At 45.4% G+C, this 21,420-nt stretch overlaps 1 protein-coding gene across 2 annotated transcripts in view; it reads right to left on the bottom strand.

The window, feature by feature from the left end:
- LOC110500932 (unconventional myosin-Va) overlaps positions 1-18,044 on the bottom strand; it is a 46,062-nt gene extending 28,018 nt beyond the window's left edge. Inside the window, exons 1-13 of one of the 2 annotated variants that reach the window (XM_036960820.1) lie at positions 17,858-18,044; positions 16,510-16,620; positions 14,230-14,401; positions 9,425-9,569; positions 9,106-9,262; positions 8,692-8,835; positions 8,258-8,339; positions 6,273-6,380; positions 6,043-6,149; positions 3,311-3,576; positions 3,012-3,093; positions 2,403-2,543; positions 38-163 (exon numbers count right to left, since the gene is read on the bottom strand). In XM_036960820.1, coding sequence (XP_036816715.1) covers positions 38-163; positions 2,403-2,543; positions 3,012-3,093; positions 3,311-3,576; positions 6,043-6,149; positions 6,273-6,380; positions 8,258-8,339; positions 8,692-8,835; positions 9,106-9,262; positions 9,425-9,569; positions 14,230-14,401; positions 16,510-16,620; positions 17,858-17,884 — 1,668 coding nt within the window. In that variant the 5' untranslated portion in view covers positions 17,885-18,044. Of the gene's footprint in view, positions 1-37; positions 164-2,402; positions 2,544-3,011; positions 3,094-3,310; positions 3,577-6,042; positions 6,150-6,272; positions 6,381-8,257; positions 8,340-8,691; positions 8,836-9,105; positions 9,263-9,424; positions 9,570-10,377; positions 10,441-14,229; positions 14,402-16,509; positions 16,621-17,857 lie in introns of those variants that run through there. The other variant, XM_036960824.1, reaches the window with a different exon arrangement.
- Positions 18,045-21,420: the final 3,376 nt, after the last annotated feature.

The following is a 21,420-nucleotide window of genomic DNA, read 5'->3' as shown; positions in this document are numbered from 1 at the left end:
TTTGTTTATTTTTAAATTTACACGGATGCTTGTGTACCTTGTCTGCAAAGTGGAGGATGATAAAGGCTTTGTTGGACATACGAGGTTTGTCAAAAAGATCACTTTTCTTCAGGAAGGTGTTGTAAAGTTTCTGAGCCCATGTGTCATCAGAGCCTTTGGGCATCTGAGGGAGGGAGGAGAGGAAGGAAGGGGAGAAGTTAGTTAACACATCAGCCTGACTCACATCCTAAATATGTGTGTATGTACAATGCCTTCAGAAAGTATTCATACCCCTTGACTTATTCCACATTTTGTTGTGTTACAGCCTGAATTCAACATGGTTTAAATACTCCCCCACCCATCTACACACAATACCCCATAACGACAGTGAAAACATGTTTGTTTTTTCAAAGTTTTTTTTGCAAATTGATTGAAAATGAAATACAGAAATCTCATTTACATAAGTATTCATACCCCCTTTGCTATGAGACTCCAAATTGAGCTCAGTTGCATCCAATTTCCATTGATCATCCTTGAGATGTCACTACAACTTGATTAGAGTCCACCTGTGGACAATTCCATCGTTTAGACATGATTTAGAAAGAAACCTTGGTCAGGGAGCACCTTGGTCAGGGAGCACCTTGGTCAGGGAGCACCTTGGTCAGGGAGCACCTTGGTCAGGGAGCACCTTGGTCAGGGAGCACCTTGGTCAGGGAGCACCTTGGTCTGGGAGGACCTTGGTCAGGGAGGTGACTAACAACCCAATGACCTCTCTGACAGAACTACAGAGTTTCTTGGCTGAGATGGGAGGACCTGTCAGAAGGACAACAGTCACTACAGCACTTCCCCAATCTTGGCTTTATGGGAGAATGGCCAGACGGAAGCCACTCCTGAGAATGCAAAGAGCTATCACTGGAGAAAACCAGGCACAGCTCATCACCCATCTAACACCATCCCATGCTTTTCAGCGACAGCGACTAGGAGACTGGTAAGGATAGAGGGAACAATGAATGGAGCCAAATACAGGCAAATCCTTGAAGAGAACCTTCAGAGAGCAAACGACCGTAGTCTGGAGGTAAAGATTTACATTCCTACAGGATAATGACACCAAGCATTCAGCCAAAGCAACGCTGGAATGGCTTCAGAACAGCAATGTGAAAGTCCTTGAGTGGCCCAGACTTGAATCCCATTAAATCTGTGGAAAGGCTTGAAGATTGCATTTCACCGCCACTCCCCATCTAACTTCAAAGAGAAAATCCCCAAATTCAGATGTGCAAAGATGGTATACATACCCAAGATGACTCAAAGCTAAAAATCACTGCCAACTTTGCTTCTACAAAATATTGACTCATCTTGGCCTGTGAATACTCAGAGAAATTACATTTTCAATAAATGTGCAAAAAATGTCTAAAAACATGTGTTCACTTTTTATATCATTACAGGGTACTGTGATGTCATTACAGGGTACTGTGATGTCATTACAGGGTACTGTGATGTCATTACAGGGTACTGTGATGTCATTACAGGGTACTGTGATGTCATTACAGGGTACTGTGATGTCATTACAGGGTACTGTGATGTCATTACAGGGTACTGTGATGTCATTACAAGGTACTGTGATGTCATTACAGGGTACTGTGATGTCATTACAGGGTACTGTGATGTCATTACAAGGTACTGTGATGTCATTACAGGGTACTGTGATGTCATTACAGGGTACTGTGATGTCATTACAGGGTACTGTGATGTCATTACAAGGTACTGTGATGTCATTACAGGGTACTGTGATGTCATTACAGGGTACTGTGATGTCATTACAAGGTACTGTGATGTCATTACAGGGTACTGTGATGTCATTACAGGGTACTGTGATGTCATTACAGGGTACTGTGATGTCATTACAGGGTACTGTGATGTCATTACAAGGTACTGTGATGTCATTACAGGGTACTGTGATGTCATTACAGGGTACTGTGATGTCATTACAGGGTACTGTGATGTCATTACAGGGTACTGTGATGTCATTACAGGGTACTGTGATGTCATTACAGGGTACTGCGATGTCATTACAGGGTACTGCGATGTCATTACAGGGTACTGTGATGTCATTACAGGGTACTGTGATGTCATTACAGGGTACTGTGATGTCATTACAGGGTACTGTGATGTCATTACAGGTTATTGTGTGTAGATGGGTGAGAAGAAGAAAAAAAATAATAATAATAATTAAATTCAGGCTGTAACACAACAAAATGTGGAGTAAGTCAAGGGGTATGAATACTTTCTGAAGGCACTGTATGTGTGGAGTAGACTTCAAAGTCAACTCCTCCCTTTTGTCTTGGTGTTCCACAAGGATCCATTCTAGGACCATCCATCATCATTATTATTAGTGTGTGTGTGTGTGTGTGTGTATTTCGTGTTACTTTGCACTCCTCATCCAACAGGTCCAGGACCCCCATCTTGGCCTCGATGAGGTTGATACAGGGATGGTTATCATAGAAGTCTATCAGAGTCCAGGGAATATCCTCCTTCATGTACTCCTCCTGCTCCAGCTTGAACACATGCTGCAGTGAGAGAACACAAGCTGACCTCTGACCTAACGTTTCAAACAGACAAGTATGACAAACGGCTGACATGTAAAAGCCTAAATCCCAAATCAAGCCCTAGCCCCTATACCCTAGGTACTTGAGGAGATGTAAAAGCCTAAATCCCAAATCAAGCCCTAGCCCCTATACCCTAGGTACTTGAGGAGATGTAAAAGCCTAAATCCCAAATTAAGCCCTAGCCCCTATACCCTAGGTACTTGAGATGTAAAAGCCTAAATCAAGCCCTAGCCCCTATACCCTAGGTACTTGAGGATATGTAAAAGCCTAAATCCCAAATCAAGCCCTAGCCCCTATACCCTAGGTACTTGAGGAGATGTAAAAGACACAGAGAGAGAGAGAGAGAGAGAGAGAGAGAGAGAGAGAGAGAGAGAGAGAGAGAGAGAGAGAGAGAGACACAGAGAGAGAGACAGACAGACAGACACCTACCATGTTAAACTGCTGTTGAAGCTTCTCGTTGGCATAGTTAATACAGAACTGCTCAAAGCTGTTGATGTGAAACGTTTCAAACCTGGGGGGGAAACATGACTACGGTCAAGAGACCATTTATACACTGAGCGGACAAAAGCATTAAGAACATCTGCTCTTTCCATGACAGAACGGAGGCTGTTCTCAGGGCAAAAGGGTTAGGAAGGTGTCCTTAATGTTATGTACACTCAGTGTACATTCACAATGTAAACACCAGAAAACATCACTGACCCCCCCCCCCACCACCACCACACACCCACCCATAGATGTCGAGAACCCCAATGAAGGAGTGCTGTTTGACAGCAGAGCGCAGAGCCTCATTGATGTGGTCTACGATCCAGCTGAAGAGTTTAGCGTAGATGTGTTTGGCCAGCGCGTCCCGTGCGTTGATCGCATGCACTTTGGAGAGGGGCTTAACGTAGGTCTCCGTGGCAGTCTTCAATTTTCTGTGGCACAGCCAATGAGACATGTCCTGGTAGGCCACGCCCATCAGCTCACAGAACACCGTCAGGTGAGTATTGTCAGGCTGCAAAGACACAATAATATATACTAACATAATGATAATATAACACCACAAACACAACATGATCAGTTTGGGACAAACACAACATGAACAGTTTGGGACAACACACAACATGATCAGTTTGGGACAAACACAACATGATCAGTTTGGGACAAACACAACATGAACAGTTTGGGACAACACACAACATGATCAGTTTGGGTCAAACACAACATGATCAGTTTGGGACAAAACACAACATGAACATCAGTTTGGGACAAACACAACATGATCAGTTTGGGACAAAACACAACATGAATATCAGTTTGGGACAAACACAACATGATCAGTTTGGGACAAAACACAACATGAACATCAGTTTGGGACAAAACACAACATGAATATCAGTTTGGGAGAAACACAACATGAACAGTTTGGGACAAAACACAACATGAACATCAGTTTGGGACAAACACAACATGATCAGTTTGGGACAAAACACAACATGAACATCAGTTTGGGACAAACACAACATGATCAGTTTGGGACAAAACACAACATGAACATCAGTTTGGGACAAACACAACATGATCAGTTTGGGACAAAACACAACATGAATATCAGTTTGGGACAAACACAACATGATCAGTTTGGGACAAAACACAACATGAACATCAGTTTGGGACAAACACAACATGATCAGTTTGGGACAAAACACAACATGAACATCAGTTTGGGACAAACACAACATGATCAGTTTGGGACAAAACACAACATGAACATCAGTTTGGGACAAACACAACATGATCAGTTTGGGACAAAACACAACATGAACATCAGTTTGGGACAAACACAACATGATCAGTTTGGGACAAACACAACATGATCAGTTTGGAACAACACACAACATGATCAGTTTGGGACAAACACAACATGATCAGTTTGGGACAAACACAACATGATCAGTTTGGGACAACACACAACATGATCAGTTTGGGACAAACACAACATGATCAGTTTGGGACAAACACAACATGAACATCAGTTTGGGACAAACACAACATGATCAGTTTGGGACAAACACAACATGATCAGTTTGGGTCAAACACAACATGATCAGTTTGGGACAAAACACAACATGAACATCAGTTTGGGACAAACACAACATGATCAGTTTGGGACAAACACAACATGATCAGTTTGGAACAACACACAACATGATCAGTTTGGGACAAACACAACATGATCAGTTTGGGACAAACACAACATGATCAGTTTGGGACAAAACACAACATGATCAGTTTGGGACAAACACAACATGGACAGTTTGGGACAAAACACAACATGATCAGTTTGGGACAAACACAACATGATCAGTTTGGGACAAACACAACATGATCAGTTTGGGACAAACCACAACATGATCAGTTTGGGACAAACACAACATGGACAGTTTGGGACAAAACACAACATGATCAGTTTGGGACAAACACAACATGGACAGTTTGGGACAAAACACAACATGATCAGTTTGGGACAAACACAACATGATCAGTTTGGGACAAACACAACATGATCAGTTTGGGACAAACCACAACATGATCAGTTTGGGACAAACACAACATGGACAGTTTGGGACAAAACACAACATGATCAGTTTGGGACAAACACAACATGATCAGTTTGGGACAAACACAACATGATCAGTTTGGGACAAAACACAACATGATCAGTTTGGGACAAACACAACATGATCAGTTTGGGACAAACACAACATGATCAGTTTGGGACAAACACAACATGATCCGTTTGGGACAAACACAACATGATCCGTTTGGGACAAACACAACATGATCAGTTTGGGACAAAACACAACATGAACAGTTTGGGACAAACACAACATGATCAGTTTGGGACAAAACACAACATGATCAGTTTGGGACAAAACACAACATGATCAGTTTGGGACAAAACACAACATGAACAGTTTGGGACAAAACACAACATGATCCGTTTGGGACAAAGGGCTGGTTTCCTGGACACAGATTAAAGTTTAGTCCTGGACTAAATAGCACTTTCAATGGAGATTCAGTGGCCCAAAAAAAAGAAAGAAGAATTCAGATTTTCCATTGAGTGTTTTTTAGTTCAGGACTAGGCTTAAACAAAATCAGTGTCCGGGAAACTGGGCCGAACACAAAAGGGCCAGCATTCCATACAAAACCAACATGGAATTGGCAGCATTGTTGTACTTTCAACAGCCCCTTAGGCTACACTCTGTGATGCCTTGTACAGCATAGCTCTACGCTAACCAGGGAAATGTGCAGGACAGCCCCTGTGAGAATAGTCAAACGTGTTATAAGAGATTCTTAAAGGAGCTCCCTAATTTCAATGCCTATCCAGGATCCATAGAGCTAGAAAATGTCATGCTTTAAAATGGGGGAAAGGGTGCCATTTTTGGGACATAGTCAAGAGGTTTTGTTTTGAACTCGCCAGGATGGTACTGCTGTCTGCCGATCTCTCTTCCACCTCCACGTTGCCAAGGTGAAGCAGAGCGGCCAGGATCTGGAAGAGATCCATTTGATACGTTTCATTGATTCCTGAAAAAAAAAAAGAGCCTCTTTTAGTGTCGTCTCTAGTGACTACAGGTTTAGTGTGGCCCTCCACCTGGCTCAACCAGGAAGTAAGTATTTGGGGGGTGTTTCCCTATTATCCTAACTCACCCAACAATGAGAAAGCCTTCCTGGTGCTGCACATCTCTTTGGCATCGTCTACTCCCTCTATGACAGGGCTACCTCCCTGGTTGGTACAGTGGAAATCATCAGCGTTACCTGCAGACAGGAACCATACACAACAACAACAGACTTCATCTACCTGCCATAGATTTCCTATGAATCAATCATTCAAACATGTTTACGGAGCCTGCAATGAGTTAGCATGACAACCTGATCTGGGATCAGGTTTTTGCTATGTTTGGGATGCATTTCATTAAGGATATTCCATCCAAACCACTCTGTGTGGAAACATGTTCCTTTCATACATATGGGAATAGCTGCTCACAATGGTTTGATTTTCTGTTGCCGTGACAGCAGCTTTCCACGCTCTGGATGGAGTGCACGACTTTCTGTTGCCGTGACAGCAGCATTCCACGCTCTGGATGGAAGCATGCCTTTCTGTTGCCGTGACAGCAGCATTCCACGCTCTGGATGGAGTGCCATACTTTCTGTTGTCGTGACAACAGCATTCCACGCTCTGGATGGAAGCATGACTTTCTGTTGCCGTGACAACAGCATTCCACGCTCTGGATGGAGTGCACAACTTTGTTGCCGTGACAACAGCATTCCACGCTCTGGATGGAAGCATGACTTTCTGTTGCCGTGACAACAGCATTCCACGCTCTGGATGGAAGCATGAGTGGTAAGATTATAGAGAACAAGAGGAATACTATTTTATATTTATGTATAACTTGGCTGCCCAACCCTGTTCCTGGAGAGCTACCCTCCTGTAGGCTTTCACTCCAACCCTGTTCCTAGAGTTACCCTCCTGTAGGTATTAACTCCAACCCTGTTCCTGGAGAGCTACCCTCCTGTAGGCTTTCACTCCAACCCCAGGTGTAACTAACCCTAGATTAGGGTTGAAGCAAAAACCTGCAGGACAGCAGGTCGTCAGGAACAAGGTTGGAGAGCCTTGGTGTATAATATATACTGAACAAAGATATAAAATCTGCATCTGTTGGTCACAGACACCTTTAAAAAATAAATAATAATAATAGGGACGTGGATCAGAAAACCAGTCAGTATCTGGTGTGATCACCATTTGCCTCATGCAGCGCGACATCTCCTTCACATAGAGTTGATCAGGCTGTTGATTGTGGCCTGTGGAATGTTGTCCCACTCCTCTTCAATGGCTGTGGGAAGTTGCTGGATATTGGTGGGAACTGGAACACGCTGCCGTACACATCGATCCAGAGCATCCCAAACATGCTCAATGGGTGACATGTCTGGGGAGTCTGCAGGCCATGGAAGAACTGGGACCTTTTCAGCTTCCAGGAATTGTGTACAGATCCTTATGACATGGGGCCGTGCATTATCATGCTGAAACATGAGATAATGGTGGAGGATGAATTGCGCGACAATGGGCCTCAGGATCTCGTCACGGCGTCTCTGCATTCAAATTGCCATCGATAAAATGCAATTGTGTTCATTGTCCGTAGCTTATGCCTTCCCATACCATAACCCCACCGCTACCATGGGGCTCTCTGTTCACAACGCTGACATCAGCAAACCGCTCAGCCACACGACGCCATACATGTAGTCTGTGGTTGGGAGGCCAGTGGGACGTACTGCTAAATTCTCTAAAACAACGTTGGAGGCGGCTTATGGTAGAGAAATTAACATGAAATTCTCTGGCAACAGCTCTGGTGGACATTCCTGTAGTCAGCATGCCAATTGCATGAGCTCTCAAATTGACACATCTGTGGCATTGTATTGTGTGACAAGATTTGTCCCCCAGCACAAGGTGCACCTGTGTAATGATCGTGCTGTTTAATCAGCTTCTTGATATGCCACACCTGACAAATGCTCACGAACATTGATGTAAACAAATTTGTGCAGAACATTTGAGAGAAATTAGTATTTTTTTTGTGCGCATGGAACATTTCTGGGATATTTTATTTACGCTCTTAAAACATGGTACCAACACACCATACCTAACTGGAGAGGTTTGAACTCAGGAAGGTGTGAGGAGGCACACAGTTGGTAGAATATATGGTAATTCCTCTCCTCGGTAGCCTGCAAAGACAACAAAGTGTATAATCAAATTGAGTTTTAAAAATAAGACAGACTGGGCCAGTGGCACACTACCTCTTTCTCTTCAGGAATGTGTTTGTTAGAAAATCGTAAAGCCCCATAATTCATTAGGACGAAGAGGAACGAGGACAGCTGTAGCAAAACCCAGGCTCCCCAGTCAACATGCAGTGAATAACTATTATTATTATTATTATTATTATTTATTTTTTTACAGATGAGAAACTTATAAATGAGGTAATGTTGAGTAGGTATGAACCAGTTAGCTAGGGTTTGCCCTAAAGAACACACCCTGAACTCCAGCCATACCAAATACAGTCCACGTATTGGATCTCACCTGAAACACCACTCTAGATTTCTCCAGCAAGTACGTTCTCATGTTAGCCCCGATGATGTGATAGTTTTTGTCGAATCCAATCTCGATGTACTTCCCAAAGCGACTGCTGTTGTCGTTTCTAGTCGTCTTTGCATTCCCGATGGCCTAGAGGGGGGAGAAAAAACCCCAGAGTGAACGAGCTCCGGGTATCATTTGGGTAGTTGGCTACAGACAAGTAGATGTGGGCCATGTTCTGCAGAGCAAAACCTTCCGATAGATATACTGTATATCCTGTAGAAACAAACATGTCATTGACGTGTAGTCAGCTCTATCTGAAAACTTCACAACATTTTTGCCTTTGACTTACAACAACGATTGCCCTTCTAGGATCAATAAAGTTTACTGAATTGAAAGACAGACCGGTGGTCTCTTTACCTCCATGATGGGGCTGGAGGCCAGCACTCTCTCCTCCACATTAGCCTCGCTGGAGGACCCGCTGACCGTAGCAAAGTACCTCATGGCATACTTAGCAGAGACTGTCTTACCAGCCCCAGACTCCCCACTCACTATGATAGACTGGTTCCTCTGATCTCTAGAAGAAGAAGAAGAAGAGGATAGAACAGCCATCCTTGAAGTAATCACTGATGTTGCATGACTGGACGGACAGCTGAAAGTCACGTGATGGAGACCTGTCCAATCACGTCAAGAGAGGAAGGAAGCAAGGACAAAGCATTGAGCTGAGTGATTGACAGACCTGGCCATCTGTTTGTAAGCCTCCTCTGCCACAGCGAAGATGTGAGGATCCATGTCGCCCATGTTCTGTCCACTGTAGGCGTTGATGATGTCATGGTCATAGATGGGTATGCTCTCATAGGGGTTGATAGCAACCAACACGATGCCTGAATGAATTCACATTAACGAATCAGTGACATGATGTATCAACACACACACACACACACACACACACACACACACACACACACACACACACACACACACACACACACACACACACACACACACACACACACACACACACACACACACACACACACACACACACACACACACACACACAGAGAGAATTTCAAACATTTCAAATAGCCCAGGTCTGATAGCAGTTAAGAACAAATATTTTGCCAGATACAGAAATAACAACAATGACAACAATGATCTAATTTCCACATGAAATTTCCCGATAAAAAACTCTGCAGCTCCACCACAATTGCATATTTACAGCGGTTAAAAGAAGCATATTTAGGTAGAACATTCTGAACGGTAGGTCAGAATGTCAGGACTTCTGAATATATGATCGACACTATCTATATTACCTCGAACGGAACGCACAGTCCTGTGAACGGGACTCCAAAGTCTACAGTGAGTCACCAGAACAGAGTTAAAGGCTTTAGTTTTTACCTGCAACACGTGTAGATGGACTTGGGAGTGTGAGTGTGTCTTTACCGCAGTAGGTGTAGATGAACTTGGGAGTGTGTCTTTACCACAGTAGGTGTAGATGGACTTGGGAGTGTGTCTTTACCACAGTAGGTGTAGATGGACTTGGGAGTGTGTCTTTACCACAGTAGGTGTAGATGGACTTGGGAGTGTGAGTGTGTCTTTACCACAGTAGGTGTAGATGATCTTGGGAGTGTGAGTGTGTCTTTACCACAGTAGGTGTAGATGGACTTGGGAGTGTGAGTGTGTCTTTACCACAGTAGGTGTAGATGATCTTGGGAGTGTGACTTTACCACAGTAGGTGTAGATGGACTTGGGAGTGTGAGTGTGTCTTTACCGCAGTAGGTGTAGATGGACTTGGGAGTGTGAGTGTGTCTTTACCGCAGTAGGTGTAGATGATCTTGGGAGTGTGACTTTACCACAGTAGGTGTAGATGGACTTGGGAGTGTGAGTGTGTCTTTACCGCAGTAGGTGTAGATGGACTTGGGAGTGTGAGTGTGTCTTTACCGCAGTAGGTGTAGATGGACTTGGGAGTGTGAGTGTGTCTTTACCGCAGTAGGTGTAGATGATCTTGGGAGTGTGACTTTACCACAGTAGGTGTAGATGATCTTGGGAGTGTGAGTGTGTCTTTACCACAGTAGGTGTAGATGATCTTGGGAGTGTGACTTTACCACAGTAGGTGTAGATGATCTTGGGAGTGTGAGTGTGTCTTTACCACAGTAGGTGTAGATGATCTTGGGAGTGTGAGTGTGTCTTTACCACAGTAGGTGTAGATGATCTTGGGAGTGTGAGTGTTTCTTTACCGCAGTAGGTGTAGATGATCTTGGGAGTGTGAGTGTGTCTTTACCACAGTAGGTGTAGATGATCTTGGGAGTGTGAGTGTGTCTTTACCACAGTAGGTGTAGATGGAGTGTGAGTGTGTCTTTACCACAGTAGGTGTAGATGGAGTGTGAGTGTGTCTTTACCACAGTAGGTGTAGATGGAGTGTGAGTGTGACTTTACCACAGTAGGTGTAGATGATCTTGGGAGTGTGAGTGTTTCTTTACCGCAGTAGGTGTAGATGATCTTGGGAGTGTGAGTGTGTCTTTACCACAGTAGGTGTAGATGATCTTGGGAGTGTGAGTGTTTCTTTACCACAGTAGGTGTAGATGGAGTGTGAGTGTGTCTTTACCACAGTAGGTGTAGATGATCTTGGGAGTGTGAGTGTGTCTTTACCACAGTAGGTATAGATGATCTTGGGAGTGTGAGTGTGTCTTTACCACAGTAGGTGTAGATGATCTTGGGAGTGTGAGTGTGTCTTTACCACAGTAGGTGTAGATGGAGTGTGAGTGTGTCTTTACCACAGTAGGTGTAGATGATCTTGGGAGTGTGAGTGTGTCTTTACCACAGTAGGTGTAGATGGACTTGGGAGTGTGAGTGTGTCTTTACCACAGTAGGTGTAGATGATCTTGGGAGTGTGTCTTTACCACAGTAGGTATAGATGATCTTTGGAGTGTGAGTGTGTCTTTACCACAGTAGGTGTAGATGATCTTGGGAGTGTGTCTTTACCACAGTAGGTATAGATGATCTTTGGAGTGTGAGTGTGTCTTTACCACAGTAGGTGTAGATGATCTTGGGAGTGTGTCTTTACCACAGTAGGTATAGATGATCTTTGGAGTGTGAGTGTGTCTTTACCACAGTAGGTGTAGATGATCTTGGGAGTGTGTCTTTACCACAGTAGGTATAGATGATCTTTGGAGTGTGAGTGTGTCTTTACCACAGTAGGTGTAGATGATCTTGGGAGTGTGAGTGTGTCTTTACCACAGTAGGTATAGATGATCTTTGGAGTGTGAGTGTGTCTTTACCACAGTAGGTGTAGATGATCTTGGGAGTGTGAGTGTGTCTTTACCACAGTAGGTGTAGATGATCTTGGGAGTGTGAGTGTGTCTTTACCGCAGTAGGTGTAGATGGACTTGGGAGTGTGAGTGTGTCTTTACCACAGTAGGTGTAGATGGAGTGTGAGTGTGTCTTTACCGCAGTAGGTGTAGATGGACTTGGGAGTGTGAGTGTGTCTTTACCACAGTAGGTGTAGATGGAGTGTGAGTGTGTCTTTACCACAGTAGGTGTAGATGGACTTGGGAGTGTGAGTGTGTCTTTACCACAGTAGGTGTAGATGATCTTGGGAGTGTGAGTGTGTCTTTACCACAGTAGGTGTAGATGATCTTGGGAGTGTGAGTGTGTCTTTACCACAGTAGGTATAGATGGAGTGTGAGTGTGTCTTTACCACAGTAGGTATAGATGATCTTTGGAGTGTGAGTGTGACTTTACCACAGTAGGTGTAGATGATCTTGGGAGTGTGAGTGTTTCTTTACCACAGTAGGTGTAGATGGAGTGTGAGTGTGTCTTTACCACAGTAGGTGTAGATGGAGTGTGAGTGTGTCTTTACCACAGTAGGTGTAGATGATCTTGGTAGTGTGAGTGTCTCTTTACCACAGTAGGTGTAGATGATCTTGGGAGTGTGAGTGTGTCTTTACCGCAGTAGGTGTAGATGGAGTGTGAGTGTGTCTTTACCACAGTAGGTGTAGATGGAGTGTGAGTGTGTCTTTACCGCAGTAGGTGTAGATGGACTTGGGAGTGTGAGTGTGTCTTTACCGCAGTAGGTGTAGATGGAGTGTGAGTGTGTCTTTACCACAGTAGGTGTAGATGGAGTGTGAGTGTGTCTTAACCACAGTAGGTGTAGATGGACTTGGGAGTGTGAGTGTGTCTTTACCGCAGTAGGTGTAGATGGAGTGTGAGTGTGTCTTTACCGCAGTAGGTGTAGATGGACTTGGGAGTGTGAGTGTGTCTTTACCGCAGTAGGTGTAGATGGAGTGTGAGTGTGTCTTTACCGCAGTAGGTGTAGATGGAGTGTGAGTGTGTCTTTACCACAGTAGGTGTAGATGGAGTGTGAGTGTGTCTTTACCACAGTAGGTGTAGATGGAGTGTGAGTGTGTCTTTACCACAGTAGGTGTAGATGATCTTGGGAGTGTGAGTGTCTCTTTAACCACAGTAGGTGTAGATGATCTTGGTAGTGTGAGTGTGTCTTTACCACAGTAGGTGTAGATGGAGTGTGAGTGTGTCTTTACCACAGTAGGTGTAGATGATCTTGGTAGTGTGAGTGTGTCTTTACCACAGTAGGTGTAGATGGAGTGTGAGTGTGTCTTTACCACAGTAGGTGTAGATGGAGTGTGAGTGTGTCTTTACCACAGTAGGTGTAGATGATCTTGGTAGTGTGAGTGTGTCTTTACCACAGTAGGTGTAGATGGAGTGTGAGTGTGTCTTTACCACAGTAGGTGTAGATGATCTTGGTAGTGTGAGTGTGTCTTTACCACAGTAGGTGTAGATGGAGTGTGAGTGTGACTTTACCACAGTAGGTGTAGATGGAGTGTGAGTGTGTCTTAACCACAGTAGGTGTAGATGGACTTGGGAGTGTGAGTGTGTCTTTACCGCAGTAGGTGTAGATGGAGTGTGAGTGTGTCTTTACCGCAGTAGGTGTAGATGGACTTGGGAGTGTGAGTGTGTCTTTACCGCAGTAGGTGTAGATGGAGTGTGAGTGTGTCTTTACCGCAGTAGGTGTAGATGGAGTGTGAGTGTGTCTTTACCACAGTAGGTGTAGATGGAGTGTGAGTGTGTCTTTACCACAGTAGGTGTAGATGGAGTGTGAGTGTGTCTTTACCACAGTAGGTGTAGATGATCTTGGGAGTGTGAGTGTCTCTTTAACCACAGTAGGTGTAGATGATCTTGGTAGTGTGAGTGTGTCTTTACCACAGTAGGTGTAGATGGAGTGTGAGTGTGTCTTTACCACAGTAGGTGTAGATGATCTTGGTAGTGTGAGTGTGTCTTTACCACAGTAGGTGTAGATGGAGTGTGAGTGTGTCTTTACCACAGTAGGTGTAGATGATCTTGGGAGTGTGAGTGTGTCTTTACCACAGTAGGTGTAGATGGAGTGTGAGTGTGTCTTTACCACAGTAGGTGTAGATGATCTTGGGAGTGTGAGTGTGTCTTTACCACAGTAGGTGTAGATGGAGTGTGAGTGTGTCTTTACCACAGTAGGTGTAGATGATCTTGGGAGTGTGAGTGTGTCTTTACCACAGTAGGTGTAGATGATCTTGGACTCCACGAAGCGCACTTTGAGGTTGTGTAGAACTGCTGGTTCGTGGAGGTAGCTGAGAGCCGTCAGGTCATTCTCCCCCACCAGGATATCAGGGTTCCTTAGCGGGGGTAAACTATTGGTCTGGGGGTCGATCTTGTGTTCCAAGTTCTGGAAGAAAACACCGCAATCAGATGAAAGCAACACCCCAAAAATAACAATAACAAATATATATATATATATATATTCACTGGACAAGCACCGGAAATTAGTGCAAGCTTATGTCAGATGGTGCAATGTATCTAATATGGGTTGTTTATTCAACATTGGAATTGTATACAGTATGCCTTATAATTAATTAAAGAGGGCACTATGCAGAAACCACTCCACCATTTCCTGGTTGCTAAAATTCTAATAGTTCCCCTAATTTCAATTTATGTAACAAAACAAGCAAGTATAGTGTAGTAGAGAATCATTGTACCGTCTAAAACCACTGTTAAATATATGTTCCATCACCAATAATATTGTATTTTCAGTTGTTTGAAGCTGGTGTAGAAAACCCAACGGACATTTTTTTTTAACAAGAAACAATACAAATAGAGCACATAGAACATATCTACCACTTCTTAGACTTGCTTTCAATGGGAATGACACATCTATAATTCACATTTCTATGTGAATTTCATCAGGTCGCCCCCCAAAAAAGTGACATATTGCAGCATTGAACTCCTTATAGTGTAATTAGTCTCTCCTCCATGTGTCCATTAAATACTGAACTCCTTATAGTGTAATTAGTCTCTCCTCCATGCTTCCATTAAATACTGAACTCCTTATAGTGTAATTAGTCTCTCCTCCATGTGTCCATTAAATACTGAACTCCTTATAGTGTAATTAGTCTCTCCTCCATGCTTCCATTAAATACTGAACTCCTTATAGTGTAATTAGTCTCTCCTCCATGCTTCCATTAAATACTGAACTCCTTATAGTGTAATTAGTCTCTCCTCCATGCTTCCATTAAATAGAGAGTTGAAATGCTGATCCTCTTCTGCCCAACCACTCGGATAACATCTTGGGCTTATTTCCATACCTGAAGTACATGGATTTACATGCCTCAACTTGAACCGTCAGCTGCTGTGCAACAGTAAAAAGGTTTGGAGTAAAAGCACCGCGGGTGATGTGTCCTCTTACGTTTCAGTCCCTGTATCTAGCTTGATCTAAAAAAATATCATGTTTAGGCTACTTAGGAACATCTCTCCACCCCTCCAGACCCATCTCTCCACCCCTCCAGACCCATCTCTCCACCCCTCCAGACCCATCTCTCCACCCCTCCAGACCCATCTCTCCACCCCTCCAGACCCATCTCTCCACCCCTCCAGACCCATCTCTCCACTCCTCCAGACCCATCTCTCCACCCCTCCAGACCCATCTCTCCACCCCTCCAGACCCATCTCTCCACCCCTCCAGACCCATCTCTCCACTCCTCCAGACCCATCTCACCACCCCTCCAGACCCATCTCACCACCCCTCCAGACCCAGAACCCATCTCACCACCCCTCCAGACCCATCTCACCACCCCTCCAGACCCAGAACCCATCTCTCCACCCCTGCAGACCCATCTCACCACCCCTCCAGACCCAGAACCCATCACTCCACCCCTCCAGACCCAGAACCCATCTCTCCACCCCTCCAGACCCATCTCTCCACTCCTCCAGACCCAGAGACCCATCTCTCCACCCCTCCAGACCCATCTCACCACCCCTCCAGACCCATCTCACCACCCCTCCAGACCCATCTCTCCACCCCTCCAGACCCATCTCACCACCCCTCCAGACCCATCTCACCACCCCTCCAGACCCATCCCTCCACCCCTCCAGACCCATCCCTCCACCCCTCCAGACCCAGAACCCATCTCACCACCCCTCCAGACCCATCCCTCCACCCCTCCAGACCCATCCCTCCACCCCTCAAGACCCATCCCTCCACCCCTCCAGACCCAGAACCCACCTCTCCACCCCTCCAGACCCAGAACCCATCCCTCCACCCCTCCAGACCCATCTCTCTACCCCTCCAGACCCATCCCTCCACCCCTCCAGACCCAGAACCCACCTCTCCACCCCTCCAGACCCAGAACCCATCCCTCCACCCCTCCAGACCCATCTCTCTACCCCTCCAGACCCATCTCTCCACCCCTCCAGACCCATCTCTCCACCCCTCCAGACCCATCCCTCCACCCCTCCAGACCCATCCCTCCACCCCTCCAGACCCAGCTCCTCTCTCACTGTGCCATCCTCCAGCTGTAGACACAGAGCTCTGTCTCCAGGAGTGTAGTCCTTGGTGAGCTCTGCTGGCTTCCATGCCTCCACAGCATCTGGGAGCCAGACCCGGGCATACTGAGGGACAGCGGAACACTGGTTAATGCATGGACATGCCAACAACATAACAGCTACATCTAGGACTTAAAAAGCGACGAGTCATAGATATGGCTAGGCAACATACTGACATTTTTTAGTATGATCTAATCTAATTATACAGAGGGAGTAGAGGGACAGAGGGACACAGGTTAATGCATAGAAATGTCAACAACATAACAGCTACATCTAGGACTTAAAAAGCGACGAGTCATAGATATGGCTAGGCAACATACTGACATTTTTTAGTATGATCTAGTCTAATTATACAGAGGGAGTAGAGGGACACAGGTTAATGCATGGACATGTCAACATAAGGACAATGTTGCACTACTACTATCCAGAATAGATTCAGACCCCTATGCTTGCTAACAGCTACACTCGGGTCAGACAAGCTTCTGCAGAGCTGGATGTATCTCAATCCAGGGATGAGAAATGCATTTTTACTCCTAATTGTCCTATTATCCCAACTCTTACACAAGCTAGTTTTTTTTATTTTTATTTAGCATTCGTTCAATCTTCTCGGTGTAAGAGTTTGGATAATGGGACAATTCAGAGTATAACTGATGTCTCATTCCTGGATTGTGGTCCATTTTCCCAGACATATTTTGAGCCGGCTCTGCGGTGTCTTAATTTATACAGGAAGTTTGTCCGATCCGAGTGCAGCTGTGAACACGCATACAGTCAGAATCTATTCTGGATACACAACTGCATTCTAGTCTAATCTAAATGATCAATGCCATTTAAAAAAAACAACATATGTGACCATTCTCTTCGGATATACAATCTAATATCACTATGGATGAGATGACAACATTACTTATTCAGTCAATAATCATCATTGACATTTCTCACCAACAAAACCATTGATGTTACTAATAACTTTATAATCTTGATGCAACTCACAAAGTAGTTGAGGAACGCTCAACTCCCATTCTCTTAAATCGAGGCGATATACACGGAGTAACTTTAACTTTCCACAGCTGTGTCATCACTCTTCACTGTCTGTGGCAGTTATTGACATGTAGCAAAAAAGTCTATCGCAATGACCTAACGTTACATAAAGACACACACACATTATAACTGTGAGAACAAAACTGAGGGCAACGTTGATAAAATAGCGTAACTCCATTTAACTGTTGTCTCTATCCGTAAATGATCGTATAGTCCTACTAACTTACATGCCACTGACAGAAACCTACTAATCATATTAGCCTACCTTGGAGTATAGTTGAGAAGCTGCCATGACATTCAATATGCCTTATATCCACTCTTCACTTTGGCCTCTGGCTCTTCATTTGCGACCCAGTTAATAAATATGAAAAATATAAAGGAAAAAGTAGCGGAGAGAGAGAAAATAGCGGCTACGTGCCGACAGGAATCTCCATACTTCTTCAAGTGTGAAGTCTCTGTGCATTATGGGTATATCTATTCCGCGCGTCCGGTGGCTGTTGCCTTGAAAGGTGACCTCCTTGTGGCTGCTTGGCTTATTACATATTACATTCAAACATTCAAACATAATAACATTCAAACATACACGCATCAGCAACCACAGTTAATGAAATCACTGAAACCCTTAACGAAGAGCTGCCGTCAGTGTTGGAATGGGTGGCCAGTAATAAACTGGTCCTTGAACATCTCTAAAACTAAGAGCATTGTATTTGGTACAAATCATTGCCTAAATTCTAGACCTCGGCTGAATCTGGTAATGAATGGTGTGGCTGTTGAACAAGTTGAGGAGATTAAATTACTTGACGTTACCTTAGATTGTAAACTGTCATGGTGAAAACGTATAGATTCAATGGTTATAAAGATGGGGAGAGGTCTGTCCCTATTAAAGAGATGCTCTGCTTTTTTGACACCACACTCCAAAAAGCAAGTTCTGCAGGCTCTAGTTTTGTCTAATCTTGATTATTGTCCAGTCATGGGGTCCAGTGCTGCAAGGAAAGACCTAGTTAAGCTGCAGCTGGCCCAGGGCAGAGGTGTCTGGTGAAGATATAGACCAGTCTCTCTCTCCAGACTGGTTCAGCGGGGCAGAGGTGTGTGGTGAAGATATAGACCAGTCTCTCTCTCCAGACTGGTTCAGCGGGGCAGAGGTGTGTGGTGAAGATATAGACCAGTCTCTCTCTCCAGACTGGTTCAGCGGGGCAGAGGTGTGTGGTGAAGATATAGACCAGTCTCTCTCTCCAGACTGGCTCAGCGGGGCAGGGGTGTGTGGTGAAGATATAGACCAGTCTCTCTCTCCAGACTGGCTCAACAGGGCAGAGGTGTGTGGTGAAGATATAGACCAGTCTCTCTCTCCAGACTGGCTCAGCAGGGCAGGGGTGTGTGGTGAAGATATAGACCAGTCTCTCTCTCCAGACTGGCTCAACAGGGCAGAGGTGTGTGGTGAAGATATAGACCAGTCTCTCTCTCCAGACTGGCTCAACAGGGCAGAGGTGTGTGGTGAAGATATAGACCAGTCTCTCTCTCCAGACTGGTTCAGCGGGGCAGAGGTGTGTGGTGAAGATATAGACCAGTCTCTCTCTCCAGACTGGTTCAGCGGGGCAGAGGTGTGTGGTGAAGATATAGACCAGTCTCTCTCTCCAGACTGGCTCAGCGGGGCAGGGGTGTGTGGTGAAGATATAGACCAGTCTCTCTCTCCAGACTGGCTCAGCGGGGCAGGGGTGTGTGGTGAAGATATAGACCAGTCTCTCTCTCCAGACTGGCTCAGCAGGGCAGGGGTGTGTGGTGAAGATATAGACCAGTCTCTCTCTCCAGACTGGCTCAGCGGGGCAGGGGTGTGTGGTGAAGATATAGACCAGTCTCTCTCTCCAGACTGGCTCAGCAGGGCAGGGGTGTGTGGTGAAGATATAGACCAGTCTCTCTCTCCAGACTGGCTCAGCAGGGCAGGGGTGTGTGGTGAAGATATAGGCCAGTCTCTCTCTCCAGACTGGTTCAGCAGGGCAGGGGTGTGTGGTGAAGATATAGGCCAGTCTCTCTCTCCAGACTGGTTCAGCAGGGCAGGGGTGTGTGGTGAAGATATAGACCAGTCTCTCTCTCCAGACTGGCTCAGCAGGGCAGGGGTGTGTGGTGAAGATATAGACCTGTCTCTCTCATTCATTGTTTCATTGTGTGAATTGTTTTCCCTTTTATTTCTTATTTTTATTAATTCACCAGTACATATGTTGCCACTCGCCTGTAGTAAATGTACCGTTAATCCCCCTGTCGTTTGTTTACATTCATTTCTGTTAATGCATGTATTAATTACAGTGCATGTATTAATTACAGTAATTTACCGTTCTCATTCTCGGAGAGGAAACATTGTTTGCAGAGTTCACAACCTGCTACACTTGTGAGAAACAAGTTTTGGTTTATTTGATCAAATGTATTTATTTTCATTGTCTTTTGTTTGGAGTGTGAGCAATGAGTAACGTGTTTGGTTTCTCTGTCCTGATCGTGTTGAGGGAACGTGTGTCTGGTTTCTCTGTCCTGATCGTGTTGAGGGAACGTGTGTCTGGTTTCTCTGTCCTGGTCGTGTTGAGGGAACGTGTGTCTGGTTTCTCTGTCCTGGTCGTGTTGAGGGAACGTGTGTCTGGTTTCTCTGTCCTGCTCATGTTGAGGGAGTGTGTGTCTGGTTTCTCTGTCCTGGTCATGTTGAGGGAACGTGTGTCTGGTTTCTCTGTCCTGATCATGTTGAGGGAACGTGTGTCTGGTTTCTCTGTCCTGATCATGTTGAGGGCCTGAGCACATATAGATGTACCTGGTCTGCTGCTCAGAAATGTAAGTCATAGCTTTTTGAACATCCATAGTGAATAATAATATATGAAAACTATTTTATTTTTTTTATATTTCCACAAATCTGCCCCTCGATAATCACCAATCCTCGGTGTGAAAGCGCAATGGTGACCGCTGACTGATACCAGACTCAGAAACCTGGATAGACGTGCTCAGCGGAAGAGGCATTGAAGCGGTAGGTGAGAGACATGGTACCCCTCATGGTGTAGAAGGAGAGGGTGCCTGCCGATAGGTCCAAGAAGACCCCTATCCGGGATGAATAGGGTGCATTGATATCCAGTTGGTCTTTACTATGCTGGGCAGAGTGGCTAGAATCGGAGCTGTCCCCGTAGCCTGTCCTCTTGAGGTCCTTTTAGGTGCAGGCCCCCCTTTTCCCTCCACCTCCCAGTAGTAGGCACCTCCGGACAAGGGATCCTTGCAGAGGACCTGGCGCAGTTAGACTGGTACAGCTGGCATTAGGTGGTACAGCTGGCAGAGGACCTGGGGCAGACAGTCGAACCTTGAGGTACCTTGAGGTACAGACTGGTACAGCTGGCAGTCGAACCTTGAGGTACTGTCTGTGGTGGTGCTGGTCCACCTTCTTGTTACCTCTAGACTGGTACAGCTGGCAGTAGGCTGTGTTGGTGCTGGTCCACCTTCTTGTTACCTCTAGACTGGTACAGCTGGCAGTAGGCTGTGGTGGTGCTGGTCCACCTTCTTGTTACCTCTAGACTGGTATAGCTGGCAGTAGGCTGTGGTGGTGCTGGTCCACCTTCTTGTTACCTCTAGACTGGTACAGCTGGCAGTAGGCTGCGGTGGTGTTACCTCTAGACTGGTACAGCTGGCAGTAGGCTGTGGTGGTGCTGGTCCACCTTCTTGTTACCTCTAGACTGGCACAGCTGGCAGTAGGCTGCGGTGGTGCTGGTCCACCTTCTTGTTACCTCTAGACTGGTACAGCTGGCAGTAGGCTGCGGTGGTGCTGGTCCACCTTCTTGTTACCTCTAGACTGGTACAGCTGGCAGTAGG

The sequence above is a fragment of the Oncorhynchus mykiss genome, chromosome 2 (genome assembly GCF_013265735.2).
Source record: "Oncorhynchus mykiss isolate Arlee chromosome 2, USDA_OmykA_1.1, whole genome shotgun sequence".
NCBI lineage: Eukaryota > Metazoa > Chordata > Actinopteri > Salmoniformes > Salmonidae > Oncorhynchus > Oncorhynchus mykiss.
This window is presented reverse-complemented; position numbering and strand designations above follow the sequence as displayed.